Here is a 16,203-nt window from a genome sequence, read left to right on the forward strand (position 1 = left end):
ATTTAGAATCAATAAGTTGAGGCTAACTCACCATCAAAATGTATTCTTAAAAAAAACAAAAAAAAAAGAAAAAGAATATCCATAATTTCTTCTCTCAAACACTAGCTATATTACTCGACACTAAGTCACACACACCCCGATCACCCCACTTAGTGCAACACTCCCCTTGGAATTTGCGTCAAGCTACATGTTAACCCTCTTTAAATTATTGTTTATTATTATTTTTATTTGGAGATGAAGGAATTCAAAGAATCTTTTTATATAATTTTATTTATTTACACATTTTCTTTTGCATAGCAAATGAGAAGAAAATGAATGTGTATTTGTCAAATTATTCGATTTCATTTGGTTTTCTTTTCCATAGACAATTTCAAATTTTAGTTCCAATTTTTGAACATATGATAAATATGGTTTAGCTTGAAAATATGTCAAATCACAACTCAGTTGACAACAATTAGAAAAAAAAAAAACTTTTACTAAACTAGCATAGCAACAGACAATATTAATTATAAACACAAGAATCAATAATTGATTCCATAAATAATAATGTGTGAATAATGAATATGGCTATCATGTAAAAAGAAACATATATAATAAAAGTTTCATATGGATCAAGTCCACGAGCCTTATGCTCAATGCTCATCTTCCAATTAAATACGTAAAAATAATTGTTATATATATATTTTTGTTTCAACTTTTTTACGTATGATTTTCTAAATTTTTAATTATTTCAATTACACCTTAAATTATAAATTTTTAAGTTAAAATACAATACGCACGTACTAAAATGATCAAATTACCTTTTGCCTCATTGTCTTTCGCTTTCCACAATTGACGATGCACCTTTTGCCATCGCCAATGCTTTGTCTTCCATTTTCTACCGTTACCAATGATGGCCTTTGCATCTTCTTGCCTCGTTGTCGGTCATTGAATGAATAATTTGTAGCATAGATGGTGGTTGATTTGCACGTGTAAAGAGTAATTTGGGTATTTTAATGCGATGGTGTTGGACTTTCTATTTGAGGTGTATGATTGATTCGAAAATATATGATTCAAATTGTGTAATCAAAACAATTACGAGCTTATGTGATTATATAAAATAAAAAAATATTAAAATATAGAGATAAAATATATATATTTAGTCGAAAAATAATACATAGATCAAAGTCATTTGTTCTGGTAGCAAAGAAAAATTTAGAACTAACAATTGCCATTCAAATTCAAATAGTAGTGTAGTTGGTTATTGTCAAATTAATATTATTTATTTCACAGTGGAGAGGGAATAAAAGAAACAAAACAAAATTATTTTAAAAAATAAAGAAATTAGTTATTTTATTTTTAATTATAACAATAAAAGAGGTCATAATTCTAAAAATACAATAGTTTTGTGTGACGTCTTGCCAAACCTTCCACTTATTTTAAAAATTAATTATAATTTTCCTTTTTAAAGAGCTTATACTTGATATACGAATTTTTTTTATTGAGAAAATAAAAAATCAAAATGCCCTCTTAAAATTTTAAGGGGCTGCTTAGTTGTGAAAAATTATTTTTAATTTTAAGTCTTTTATTTTTTACAAAGTCCCTAGTTTTTATTTTTATAAAAATTTTGAAAATGCATTTAAATGTTGGAAATATATAAATATATTTAAAAAAGAGAGATGTTTTAATTTTTGTTATATAAATTGTGTTAAAAAATCAAATGAAAATTATTTGTGAATTTTTTTTAATTTGCAGTTTTGTTATATAAATTGCATTTAGGGATTGTTCTATTTGTATTTCAATTTTCAGTTTTGAATTTTGAATTCGTTTATAGTTTTGTGTGTTTAAGTGTCTATTTTGAGATTGCTAAAAATACATTTTTTTGTCATTCTAAAAAACTGTTTCTCAAAATATAAAACTGAAAAACACGTGTATTTTGAAATTTTTAAAAAAATTATTTTATGATATTTTATTCAATTAATTTTATTATTTAGTAAATTGAAACAGTTTAATACTAATATATTATTAAGTAATATATATACATTTTGAAGTTGGTGAATCTTGTAATTTTTTTTTCCTGTTATAAAAGTAAAATACAAACAAAAAATAAATTAACTTTTGCAATTAGTGGTCGAAAAGGCAATCGAAGCAAGGTGGGTTGTTGATGGTTGACCTAGATGAGAAGCAGAGATGGACGACGTAGGTGAATGATAAAGAGGAAGAAGAAATGACTAAGTGATGGATAAGCGAGATTGTAATTCGAATGGTGGTGGTTGGATGTGAACGACGACGATCATACGATTGTTGGAGGCGATGGATTTGAGTTGCTGGTCGCATTGCAAGGGGAGCAAACTACATCAACTATGAGAGATATAGGCGATCGACAATAGTGGCAGGCACAATCAATGGGCGAGTCTTGAATAAAATAGATGAAATAACAAATATAGAAGATAATATAAGTTTTAAACCTATATGTTGAAAAAAGAAGAGAAGATCCGTATTTGTTATTTTTCGCATTTGGAAATTTGAGGGTGTTTGGAATGAAAACAACTAAAATAATTTTTTGTTATTTTGAATTTTTTTATAATAATTTTCATTATTTTTGAAAATGTATTGTTAAAAATATTTAAAAAACAAATTTTCACTGTTTTAAAAAATTAAAAATTAAAAATAATAAAGAGAACATGATATTATTTTTTCATTATTCAAAATTTAAAAAACTAATTTTTAGGAATATTCTAGGTGAATTTCTTTTTGGTTATAAATATAATTTTTTAACTCAAAAAGTTTATCAACATTTTAATTTAAAATATAAAAATTATTTTTATTTCAATTTGGTTCTATAAATTGGAAAAAATTTACAAAATATATTTTATTTTTTTAAAAAATGGAATATTATTGGTTTTTAAAATACAAATATTAAAATATGTTTAATTATAAAATTAAAATAAAAAATTAAAAATACTCTCGGGAAGTCGGCTCTCCCGCGTGTAGGGCTTTAATTTGGTGCCTCTTCCGAGGACATTGAAAGATGTCTGATAATAAAAAAATGGGAGCCACCGCCACCGCTACCGCCACCGCCACATCTTCTTCTGGGATGCTCTACGTTTTCCGTCAATAATTAAGTAATGATAGCAGCAGTGTCTGTTCTCTCTGTTGTCCAATCGATTCCCTGCCCTTCTCCGTTCAGTCTCCCCTTCTCCAAGTTATCGCATCGTATATCGTCCACTGCTCTCCGAATCAGACATGCCACAAGGTTCTTTCTAATCCTATCTGGTTTATCGTTACGTTACCGTTAATAATGCTAGCGACACCGATATATTCATAAACAGTTATACATGCTCTATAATAACGATAGAGGGAATTGATATTTATTCTGTGTGTATGTCGCGTTAATGGGTTTGGTGGTGTGGTGCAGATCTTCCGGGATTGTATTTCGATGCGGATAAGAACAGGTACTTCCCTATCAGGGGTCCCATTCCAGGATCTGCTCGGAACTCCTCGTCCGCTGCTTCGAACACTGCACCTTCGTCTTCTACTGCCAACGCTTCAAATTCTGTTTCCAAGCCCAACCTGGTAAAATTACTGATCCGCTCGCTTTGGTAGTGACGGTCCCTTTTAAAATTTTGAGAATTAGAAGTGAAAGCCATATGAATAGTTGTTGCTCTTCACTAATAAGGTATAGATGACTTGTTAGAGTCTCTGAAATGAATAAAAATAAGCTAAATTAAACAAGATGCATCATGACTTCTGCCGAGTCAAATTAATGGTTACAGAACTGTCTGCTGTGTAATATTTAGTCATCTATTTGCTATATAGCTGAACATTTGAAGTGAATGTTGTGCACATCGTTATTAACTCAAGGTTGGAAAAAACTAAATGTATCGGATGTAAGTTTAGTAAAAATATAGAATTGAGGCAAGATGGTCAAAATGGAAAAGCGCATCTGGCATTTTATGTGATAGAAAGATTCTATTAAGACTAAAAGAATAATGTATAAGATTGCTATAAGAGATAAGACCAACATTGTTGTATGGCATAGAATAATGGGTAGTAGCACACCAACACATGCAAAATGTGAGCGTAACCAATGTGCGAATCCTAAGATGGAAGTACGATCATACAATAAACGATCAAAATTAAGAATGAGTTTGTTTGTCATAAGGTTATCGTGGCTCCTATTGAAGATAAGATGCATGGGACGCAGATAACATGGTTTGATTATGTGAAAAGAAGACTAATATATAGGCTCTTGCGAGGAGAGTGGATGTAATGGAACAAGTATTTATTAAAAGAGATGGACGAAAACGAAGAAAAACTTGGTGGGGAATATTTAGGTTTGAATTAACTATATGGGCCTTTTAGAAAAGATAGGGCTATAGATAGAAATGAATGGAAAACTAGAACTAATGTAACTGAAGCCGTTGCATAAAAATTAGTTGAACACAAGAAGTATCAGGACTTATGTTCGGTCCATTTGGTAATAAATAACAACAACATATCCAGCATTTATCCCATTATGTGGGGTTGACTACATGAATTCTAGACTTCTATGTATTTATGTCTTGGTCCATTTGGTAATGAAACAAAAATAAATCTCTTTGTGTAATTACGTGTTTAATGCTTATTAAGGGATTAGATGCATTTTCAATCTTGTTGCTAATGCCAGTGATGGTACCCTTATGAGAACTCTCAAGAAATAGTGACTTAGTCTAGTGGGAGACACATCAAGGTATAATGTTAGTTGGAATACTCATTTTAAATCTTGCAACCACAATGAAGCGTTGCCCTAGAGTCCTCAGGATGGACTATTTGATGCTTGAGTCAATAGATGTTGGAGGATAATGAAAGACGTGAAGCAAGAGGGAAAGAGGAGGGAGGATCCCATTTTCAAGGAAATTAGGCCTTTAGTCTTGCCATTATTGTTGTGCTTCATCAATTAAATCCATGATTTCTTGTGGAGTATCGTGCACACTAGGGTTCTGCCAAGATGTTCAATGAACATGGAAGATTGTTGAGGGCCTTACTCTCGCCCATGTCTCATTATGGTTTGCCTTGCACGGTTATTTAGCATGTGAGAATGATCTACGTGATGTGGCATGGTCTACCATGTCTAATTGCATGTTAGGTTAGTGGGTCTACCATACCACTTGCCGACTTTTGTCCAAACACTTGCATTAGATGGTCCTCTAGTTTGCATGTTCGGAGTCCGTTAGGTGTGGGAAGTTAAGTTGCCCAGACACAATTAATTTTAGTCTTGTTATCTATTTCAAAGGAGAAATGGTGGAAGGTATGCATCATCGTATCAACCATTAGATTTGATATTTGTTGCACCTTATGGAAAATTGTGTAGGCGTGGTCATTGGCTTGGGCGCCGAGGCTCTATTTAAGTATGACCATCTTTTTGGTTCTATTTAAGTAGAACCTTCTTTCTACTTACAGGCTCATGTGTGTTCATGTGATTTGACGAGAGTGCCTACTCAAATCTCAGTGGCATTTCTTTTACAATGTGCTCCTTCAATGTTTAGTTTTCCCAACGATGGTGACTCCAAGTGGTATGTCTTGCATGCCCCTACTTTTTTATGTTCCTCATTAATTTTCTTCCCATTTGATCCATTCTCGTTGGGACTCTAATGATTTGTGCTACTCAACTTTATTTTGCCCTTCCATGCTCATTCTAGTTCTAGCTTTGTTGTGTAGATAGCTTGAATTCAATGGAGGTAAAGGACACCGATTGTTCCCTTAAAAGTGAGAGAATGTGGATGTTGAGCTCGAGGAGGGGGGGGGGGGGGGGAATCCAATAGTTTGTTTGGTGTGGGTGTTTGGATGGGAGGAGACATGTGGAATAGATCATGTCATGCCACGTAACTTATTTACCACATGCTATATAGCTTTGTAAGGCAAATTGTAGGGAGGCATGTGAGGCCCTCAATAGCCTGTCAAGCTCACTGATCATCTCGGTAGAACTCCAGCGCATGATACTCCATGAGAAATCATGGATTTAATTGATGAAACACGACAATAATGACAAGACTAAGCTGTACTCAAGCTATAGTTATAATATAGAAGGCGAAAATTCCTTGGAACGAGATTGCACTCTCATTCTTCCCACTGAATCTCTCTCTCTCTCATTCTCATGTGCACGTGCTTGCTTTACACCTTCCATTACATTGTGATGTTTTCTAACTTAAGAATCAGACAGTCTAACCTTGAAGGAATCTTGTGTAACGCTTCATTAAGGTTGCATGATTCTAAATAGGTATTCTAGATAACTTATCCAATTACACCTCAATGTGTATCGTATTGGACTAGATCAGTATTTCTTTGTGAGGGCACTATTGTTGGAATAAAGGAACTAGAAGAATTACTTGGCAAATTGGCTCAACAAGGAATGCAGAAAATTATGTTTCCTAATGTAGATATAGAATGTACAGTTAGCTGTTTCTGTATAAATTAGCTACCTAATTAGTTAGTTTCCTAATTGTTTATGTTTATGTAATAGCTAGTTTCCTTAGAAGATAGATTGATAGTTTCCTTATGAAGGTTTCAAGACTCACCTTAAATATGACTATAAATATGTGCTGAATATACAAGAATTCGGAGAATTCCTTTAACTATCAACCTGTTTGGAGGAGAATATAAACACATGAAATAGGCATCAAATCAATCGTTCTCAATTTTGGTTTTTTAAGGGATCTTGGTATGGTAGCCAAGAGTTAGAGATCTTAGTTTTATTGGGAAAGTTTGCTCATGGAAAGAGGGGCTAGGGGTGATGGAAGATTTGAAGACTATTGTAGGGATAAGGCTCTAGCATCTAAAGGAATGCTTATAGGCTTCACATAGACAGTGCTTGTGAGTAGTTAAGGGGTGATCTAACCGTAACTTTGCACTACCTTGATAAGAAGAGAGTTTGAGCATATAATTTGTTAAAGGTTGTCTCGAGTATATGGTATAAGAAGAAGATGATGGCAGTAGCAGTGAATGATGGCAATTCGCTAGAGTTCCTTTTGAAGATTTTAGATAGAAGTTATAACCCAAACTGTAATTAGTTATAGTTTGGGGGTTAAACTGTAAATATCTAATAATATTCATTGGGATATCCACCCACTATTAGAAATAGAGGGCAAGGGGTAGCAAATGGAGAGAGAGTTCTCATTTTTCTATTTGTAACGAGTGATGATTGTTTCTGAGAGAAAAGCTAGGGCTGTTAGCTTTGTAATCTTGGGGGAAAACAATTGGGGCGCTCGGGAATAGAAGGGAGAGAAGGGCCGCTACTGTACTGATTGATTTATGAAAATAAAGACTGCTCTCGGGAGGATCTTAGAGGCTAGATGTAGTGCCATTCACATGGCATGAACCAGGATAATCTTGATGTTCTTGTGGATGTGTGGTTTGTGTTTCTTGTTTGGTTTAATTCTGTTTTCTATTTTATTTTCTGTTGATTCTATTAAATCTGTTTCTTAGATCAAATCCGTTAGTGTGTGAGAGTAAGTGTGGTAGAATTTCTATCCAAGAAATTAGTTCCAGCAACCCTAGATATAACATAATTAATGTCATCTCCATGCTAAGTTTCTAGAAAAGCCTGATGATCTACCTAAATGATGCTACATCCATTACTCTTGCACTGACATCCATAGGTTGTGTATCAAAATATTTGTTGCTGCATTTAGGAGAGTAGGAAACTCTTTATATGCTGAAAATTGGTTGTGTGTATTTGTAAAAGATAGCATATTCAACATATAGTCCCATGCCGGTGCCTGCATATGAGGCGGAGGGCTAATGCGGTGGACACATGCAAATTGCATATTGAAAGAAACCTAAGAATGTACCTTGGGGACTTACATGCAAACTACATACTAAAACAATCTTGAGAATGTATAATGGAATTTTGTTATCCATGTTTTGGGAAGGATGGGCTTTAGCAATAAACAATACAGGTTGTCGTCGTTCTTCTTGCTACCTACTTTAAGTCATCCTTTAGGTTAGTAGATTTACCTTAATTAGAAGTACCTTTTCTTACCTTTGCATGTGTATCTCACCCTCATCTTTTTTTGGTTGCAGTGGCTAGCTTTGCTAGTTAAGAGGTCGAATAAGTTACAATGAGATTTCATTTGGGTAGTTTGAGGAACTAATTTTAAGTATCCTCAGGTTTGGTTACCTCTTTGTAGGCATGGTCTAGGTATTAGAATGCTGGCTTCTAAATATAGCCCTTTCAATTAAGTGGTCATGCGGGATTATGTAGATGGATGGCCTCTTGTAGAGAATTATGGGAAGGCCAAATGCATATTTTAGCCTTTGTACTTGCATGTTTTTTTCATTTAGACAATTGAATTTTTTGTTGTTTCAATTATACACTTGAACTATGCAATTTGGAGTTAATTGCACACTTCGGCAAATTTGTTGAGAACAATGAATTAAGTATAGTTTAGGGGTGTAATTAAAACAACAAAAAGTTTAGGGGTGCAATTGACTTGAAATTGCATAGTTCATGGGTGTAATTAAAACAACAAAAATTTTGAGTATCCAAATGAAAAAAAAGGTGCAAGTACGGGGGTTAAAATGTGTATTTTGCCATTATAGGAATAAATATCACATTTTCCTTCTCTTTTATTCTTTGTTCTTTTTTTTTGTAGGGTGGAACCGAGCATGGGGGGTGGAGGGTGGTTAGAACCCCTAATAGGGTTAGCCTTTTGAGGGAGTTACGTACCAAATAGACCAGATAAATGATGCACGAGGTATGCCTGGGCACAAGGTCTCCCAAATGGCTCTCTGGCCAACAACAACGACCTATCTAGCCCTGGCCTTTTACATGCACCGCCACCCCTAACCTATGGAGGAGAGGCTCTCCTTATATAGAGGGAGGATGAGCACTCTTACAATGAGCATCAGATGCTCCTAGACAAAGCATAAAGTAAAGCGTACATTATCACATGCCACCTTTGACTAAAGGGGAAGTGAGGACAAAACAGGAAAAAGACGACATGACAAGTTCACATGTTACATTTGACAAATAGGGTATGTGAGGACAAAACACAATAATACATAAGAGACGTGGTCACATGCTGCTTTTGACAAAAGGGTATGCGAGGACAAAATTTATTAAAACATTCTAATAATATAGATAGGTTGACATCATGCATGACATCACTTGAGCTTTGGGCTTGGCAGCTGGGTTGATATGCTCGAAATGGACTTGGGCTTGATAATGGAGCGTCGAGATTGCATTCTAGGCCTGGTTCGTCTGAATCATATGAGTCGGATGGCATACCTATTCTTTTCCACCATGGGTCTTCATCTTCTTAGGCCGGACTGTTGCTTTGGGCTTTGTTGTTGGATGGCTGAGCTGGGTTTGCTGTTGTGAGGTCTTTGAGATAATCGAACTGGGCTTGCTAGATTTATTGTTGGTACTCAATTGGGAATTGTTCCCAAGGGACGTCTTCTTCAATCTTGGGCTATATCTGTGGAGGTATGACCTGGTTAATGACAGAGACTTGCCTTTGGAATTCTTTGAGCTCTTGCGGGTAGGAAGACCAACCTGTATGAAGGTTGAATGGGAAGAATGCATACTCTTGGAATGTGGAGGTGTATTTGGTTGAAGCTGTTGATGGAGTATCTATTGCGAATCACTTGGTTTTGGTAAAGAGGAGAATAATGTACCATTTTTGTGGGGTAGTGCAGAGGCTGTCATTCCTGGGAGAGATGCTATTGAAATAATGTTTCCAATATGAGATCGGGTGGAACCATTCTAGGAAGTGGATGGCATAAGGGGGTAGGCGAGATGGTTTGAGCCATTGCTACCTTGTCTAAACATGAAACTGGATGCCTATAGTGTATCTGTCCAGTAAGTACCATAAGAACCATAGTAACTCTTGGGGGAATGGCATGTGTGGGAGCCATGAAAACATGGTGTAAAATGGATATTCTGGATGGATACCTAGTCCACCAAGGTGTTGTGAACCATAGTATCAGATGGTCTGAGTTTGGTAGTGTACCATAAGCTTTTGGATTTCTGTGGGAGAGTTGAATACATTAGGCCATTCTGGAGGCTGTGTTGGAGCTGGATTGACCGTGGCAATGGTGGGTATAGGAAGAGGTAGGGTAGGTAAGATTGGGGAAAGTAGAATGGATAGGAAATTTGTGAGCAAATTTTTCTTCCCTAGGATATGTTTGACATCAAAAGAGTAGTTAGAGAACCATTCTTGCCATCTTAGGAGAAGGATGGAAGGGAGGTCTTTCTGCTTGAACTGAAGTATTTTTGGGAAGGTTGACATATCCATTTGGATTTGAAAGTGGTGGTTGATGAGATGTATCTGGAACTTTTGGATGCCACGCTTAATTGCTAGGATTTCTTTGAAGGTGGAGTGGTAATGTAGTTCATTGTCTTTGAATGCACCACTCTTGTATGCGACTTGGGTTTTTCCATCTTTCTCTTCAAGGAGGACGACAAACCAGTAATGGTCACTAGTGTTTGTTTGGAGTATCCTGGTTCCATCAGAGGGAATATGAAAAGGTGGAAGGTGTGGAACAATTTGCTTTAAGTCTTGGATGGCTTTGGTGTGGAGGCTGGACCAAGGTGGGGGATCTTTCTTGAGCATGGCTAGAAGGGGTTTGATGATAAATGTAAGGCGAGGGACAAAGTCAACAAGGTAGTTGACTATGCCTAGAAACTGTTGGACCTGGTGCGGGTAAGGTTCTCTTCAAGGAACTGGAGAAGTTCATTGGCAACGTGCGATTGGAGAGAAATTTGTCCTTTACAAATGGTGAGGCCAAGGAAGTCAACGGTGTCAACTCCGAGTCATTTTCTTTGAAAAGAGCATAATTCCATATTTCTTGAAGAGAGAGTGGAATTGAGCAAGGAGCTCAAGATGGTCATTCATGTTGGATGAGAATAAGAGGATGTTATCTATGTAGATGAGGGCTTTGGAGAGGATTGGTTCAAAAATTTGGGTCATGGCTTTTTGAAACAGAGAGAGGGCTGTCTTGAGACCAAAGGGCATCACTGTCCATTGGTAATGAGAGTTGGGGATGCAAAATGCAATTTTAAATCTTTCCTCAAGTGGATTCCTAATTGCCAAAATCTTGCTTTGAGGTTAAATTTCGAAAAGACTTTTGCACTGGCTAGTTGGGCAAAGAGATTGATGCGGGTTGGCAATGGAAACTTATTGTCTGCAAGAAAGTGATTTAGGGGTTGGTAGTTAATTACCAATCGGAGCTTGCATTGAGTCTGTCCTGCTCTTTTGTTAACATAGAATGCTTGGCACACTGAAGAGGTGTCTTCAATAGGACCTTCTGCTTTGAGTTAGGCTAGCTGGCTCTTGAACAGCAAATTGGTGGTGTTATGGAGTCATTCCTAAGTGGGTGGCCTTGGTAGGATTGACATCTTCGTTCTTTTTGAAGGGCAACTTGATGAAGAATTCTTCATTTTTCCATAGTAGAGAGGAACATTTGGAGAGGAATTTTGTGTGAGATTCTACACAACATTCCTGCTCTGGAAATGTTCTCTCTCAGGAATGACAGCCTCCATAGTACCCCACATAAATGGTACATCATTCTCCTCTTTACCATAACCAAGTGGTTCACAACAGATACTCCATCTGCAGCTTCGACCAGATACACCTCCACATTCCAAGAGTATGCTTTCTTTCCATTCAACCTTCATACAGGTTGGTATTCCTACTCGCAAGATGTCCCTTGGGAACAATTCCCAACTGAGTACCAACAACAAATCCAACAAGCCCAGTCTGACTATCTCACAGATCTCACAACAACAAACCCAGCTCAGTTATCCAGCAACAAAGCCCAAAGCAACAGTCCGACCCAAGAAGATGAAGATCCATGGTGGAAAAGAATGGGTATGCTATCCGACACATATGATTCAGATGAATCAAGTCCATAATGCAATCTCGGCACTCCATAATCAGGCCCAAGTCCATTTCAAGCATATTAGCCTAGTTGTCAAGCCCAAAACTCAAGTGATGTCATGCATGATGTCACCCTATCTATATTATTAGAGTGTTTTAATAAATTTTGTCCTTGCATGCCCTTTTGTCAAAAGCAGCATGTGACCATGTCCCCTATGTATTATTGTGTTTTGTCCTCACATGCCCCATTTGTCAAATGTAACACGTGAACTTGTTAGGTCGTCTTTTTCCTATTTTGTCTTCACTTGCCCCTTTAGTCAAAGGTGGCATGTGACATTGTACGCTTTACTTTATGCTTTGTCCAGGAGCATCTGATGCTCATTGTAAGAATGCTCCTCCTCCCTCTATATAAGGAGAGCCTCTCCTCCATTGTAAGCACGAAATCCCCATATATAAAATCTTTACCAATCTTCTCATCCATCCATGGCTTTCTAAGTTCTCTCTCTGGTTCTTTACTTTGTCTCTCTGCAAAAATGAATAAACCATGAACAGAGTAGTGGCACTAGTATACTCTGTAGTTGCCTCTTCTGAGGAACCTCTACATCATAAAGTTCTATCTACTGTCCATTCAATCCGATAAGGCCAGGGGTGTCGGTGCACGTAAAAGGCTAGGGCTAGATAGGTTGTTGTTGTTGGCTAGTGAGCCATTTGGGAGACCAGATGTATTTGGTTAGACCCCTAGATATTGGTGTGTGTATAGGTTTTATGTGAGGCTTTCTATGACCTTTTGGACATTGTTAGGAACAATTTGGTTTAGTGAGGGATAGTCTTTCTCTCTTATGATGGCGGGTCTCCCATGTTGTAATAATTCTCACTAACACACCCTCAATTCTCCCTCAAGACAAATACAATCTCTCTCACAGTTAGAACAAAAATAAGAATACAAGAAATTAACACAGAATCAAAGCACACACACACAAGACAAAGGATTTATCTTGGTTTGGGACTCCTAGAAGGAGAACTTACATCCAGACTGATATGACTTTTCTCTTCACTATCTTAAAACCGGAAAACAAAGATTACATGCACTGATTTCTCTCCCAGCCCTATTACTAAGTTGTACTACCCGGAGATTACAAAGTAATACCCTTTACTCTCATGCACATACCCAGTACATTCTCTTTCCTCAAGATAGATCGCAAAACAAAATGAGAGAGATAAGACTCCCGAACCCTTCTATTTATAGACTATAGAGGGCGGGATTTACAAGGACTCCATTTAACTGCTTGTAGTTACAAATATATCCCTAACTAACAGAATTCTAGAAGATTTAATCTATTACCTTCTGATCGTCCTTGCTCTCCTGTGACTAATCCTTGGGCAAATATTTCAACATCCCAAATTTAGATGTAATCTTTAGGATTGGGAAGTTGGTTGATTTTCATGTTTGCCTTCTTTAGTTTGTTACATGACCACTCCTTTTTGTATTATATGATTTATTTGGATTTTGGAGGGGGAGTAATTGTAACTTTCAAGAGTACAAAAGGGCACATTCATAGTGTTAAGGGAATCATTGTTGTTTCCTTGATTTTGTGCACTAAGAATTTCCCACCTAGTTTATTTATTTATTTATTTTTTGTGGATGAAGTTTACTTGCAAGTATGCTCTATGTTTTTACATGGTTCACCTCTTTTGGTACTTTTGATTAATGTAATGCCTACTTATTTGAAGAAGAGAAAAAAAGATTTATTTGATCTGTTCTTTTAGTATTTGGTTTGCATAGCAAGCCTTGATGCATAATTTCAAGTTCTTGATAGTTACAGCTTTTACCATAGGATTGCTAAACTAAAAAAGAGAGAGCAACAATAACAACATACGAAGCCATAATCTTACAAGATGGGGTTGACTACATGAATTGTAGCTTGCCAATCGTCTCTATTTATGACCATATCTTATGTATTTATGTCATGCCTAAGAGTTTTTGCTAAATTTTTGGGCCTTTTTCTTCCTCTTTTACTATGAATTTCTTTCATCCCATCCAGTCTTAGGACAATTTATTGGTCTTTTTTTTCACGACTAAGTCATTTTCATCATTGCTTGCACATCTTATTCTAGGAGCCACTTAAACCTTATCACATATAACCTTGTTTTTAATTTTGTTATTTCTTGTATGGCTGTGTATCCATTGTAACATTCACATATTAATTATGCTCATATTTTACACATATTGGTGCTTTACTTCCCAGTATTCTTTGCTATATGACAAAGCTGGTCTTGTGGCCGTATGACAAAGCTTCCTTTTTAGCTTTAAAGGGATTTTGCAATAGCATAAAATACTCCCTAGTTTAATTTTCATGCCTTAATCATGCTATAACAACAGGAAATATGGTTTGCCATAGACAATCTTTCCTTTGTTTCTCAAGAAATCCTACAGATTTATGTGTGTTTAAATTTACTTCAGGAATTGTGGTGTGTTTTGCCTCTAAATACAAGCAAGCAATGATCTTACAGCAAATAGTGTGTTTCTTATACCGACATTTGTCAATGAAATTGAATCCTTTGGTTTGGCACCGCTATGGCAGCTTTCTTAAATTTTCTATACCTACATTAACTTGGTATTACCTTAGCTGGTTGAAGTAGGATTTTTTTTTCCCCTTCTAATCCATTCTGTTGCAGTCGAACAATTCATCTAGGAGAATCAAGATTAAAGCTGCAAAGCTACTCCAGGACAGAGAGTTGTATGGTAATGTAATCACTTCAAGGAAAGGGAAGTGCAATTTTCAGGAGGAATATCACAAGATGCAAGCATCTCAGCCTCTGGTATATCTGCTGTGGATAAACTTGCAATGATGAACATATAGTTCTGCAAGTCTTTGATTAATGAACCAGTCATTTTTGTTGCTGCAAACACCATTAACTGCTGTTTTTATATGGAATAATAAATATTTTGTCTAGAATGACGTGAAAGGGTATTCAATCTTATTTCCCTTTGAAGGGATAGCTGAATTTATGTATAAGGTTGCCTACCAAACTAGAAAGTTTCTAAAAACAGAATAGGAAAGTTTCCAAATTCAGATTTGGAAACCTATACAATTCAGTATACAACAAAATATAGAAAGAAATTACAGCAATCTATCTTCTAGAAGATACACAATACATTTAGAAAGAAAACCAATCAAGTGATTTGATCTTGCTTGAGAATGAGGACAAATCAATCTCTCACCGTTGACACTTCCCTTCAAGATTGAGTGAATGTCATACATTCCAATTTTGCTGATCAACCTATGACATACAGCTGCAGGTAATCCTTTAGTTAACACATCTGTCAATTGGTCACTTAAGGATATATATGGGGTACAAATTAGGCCACTCTCTAATTTCTCTTTAATGAAATGCCTATCCACTTCAACATACTTTGTTTGGTCATGTTAGACTGGGTTGTAAGTAATGCTTATTGCTGATTTATTATCATAGTAGAGTCTCATAGGAGCTGTCCACTTGATTCTAAGGTCGTCCGACAATATTTTCAGCCATAATAACTCACACATCCTAGAGCCATGGACCTAAATTCAGTTTCAACACTTGACCGAGCCACTACATTTTGCTTTTTGCTTCTCCATGTCATAAGATTACCCTCTAGAAAAGTGTAGTAACTAGATATAGATCTCCTTTCTACCATAGACCCAGCATAATCAGCATCTGTGTAAGCCTCAAGTGATATAATTTCTCCCTTCTTAAATAGAATTCCTCTCCCGAGGGTTCCTTTCAAGTAGTGTAAAATCCTATTCACTGCCTTTAGGTGAGTCTCTTTTGGGTTGTGCATGAATTGGCTGACCACACTTACTATATAGACAATGTCTGGTTGAGTATGAGCTAGATAAATAAGCCTCCCAACTAACCTTTGATAGGATCCCTTATCAACCATACTATCTTCCGAAACTTCCCCTAACCTATGGTTAGGTTCAATTGAAGTGTCGACTGCCTTACTAACCAGCATTCCTGTTTCAATAAGTAGGTCCACTATGTATTTTTGCTGAGAGATAAAGATTCTTTCCTTTGAGTGTGCCACTTCTATGCCCAAAATGTATTTCAATCTCCCCAATTCTTTAATTTCAAATTCTCTATGTTGACCTAATCTCCTATCTTACTCAAATACTCTCAAGACTATCAGAAAATACTCACACATGAACTGCCTTAAAGAACAGAATAAGAAAACTGGAAATTAACAAAACATTCTCACACACAAAGACTCACAATTTATCCTAGTTCAGTTTCCGTTAAGGAAACCTACATCTAGACTGCTTAGATGCCTTTTCTCCACCATCAAGAACCTCTGAATCGATTACATGTACTGCTCACAACT

The 16,203-nt window shown here is 36.2% G+C and overlaps 1 protein-coding gene across 3 annotated transcripts in view; it reads left to right on the forward strand.

The window, feature by feature from the left end:
- The first annotated feature begins 2,981 nt into the window (after window positions 1–2,981).
- Window positions 2,982–16,203, forward strand: part of LOC127808690 (uncharacterized) — a 55,860-nt gene continuing 42,638 nt past the window's right edge. For 2 of the 3 annotated variants that reach the window (XR_008024960.1, XM_052347259.1), the window contains exons 1-3: window positions 2,983–3,235; window positions 3,398–3,555; window positions 14,517–14,660. Coding sequence is in view for 2 of the 3 variants with exons in the window: in XM_052347259.1 (XP_052203219.1) it covers window positions 3,226–3,235; window positions 3,398–3,555; window positions 14,517–14,660 (312 nt within the window). In the remaining variant the exon portion in view is untranslated. Of the gene's footprint in view, window positions 3,236–3,397; window positions 3,556–14,516; window positions 14,661–16,203 lie in introns of all 3 variants that reach the window. The other variant, XM_052347260.1, reaches the window with a different exon arrangement.

Source organism: Diospyros lotus, chromosome 8, assembly GCF_014633365.1.
Source record: "Diospyros lotus cultivar Yz01 chromosome 8, ASM1463336v1, whole genome shotgun sequence".
Taxonomy (NCBI): domain Eukaryota; kingdom Viridiplantae; phylum Streptophyta; class Magnoliopsida; order Ericales; family Ebenaceae; genus Diospyros; species Diospyros lotus.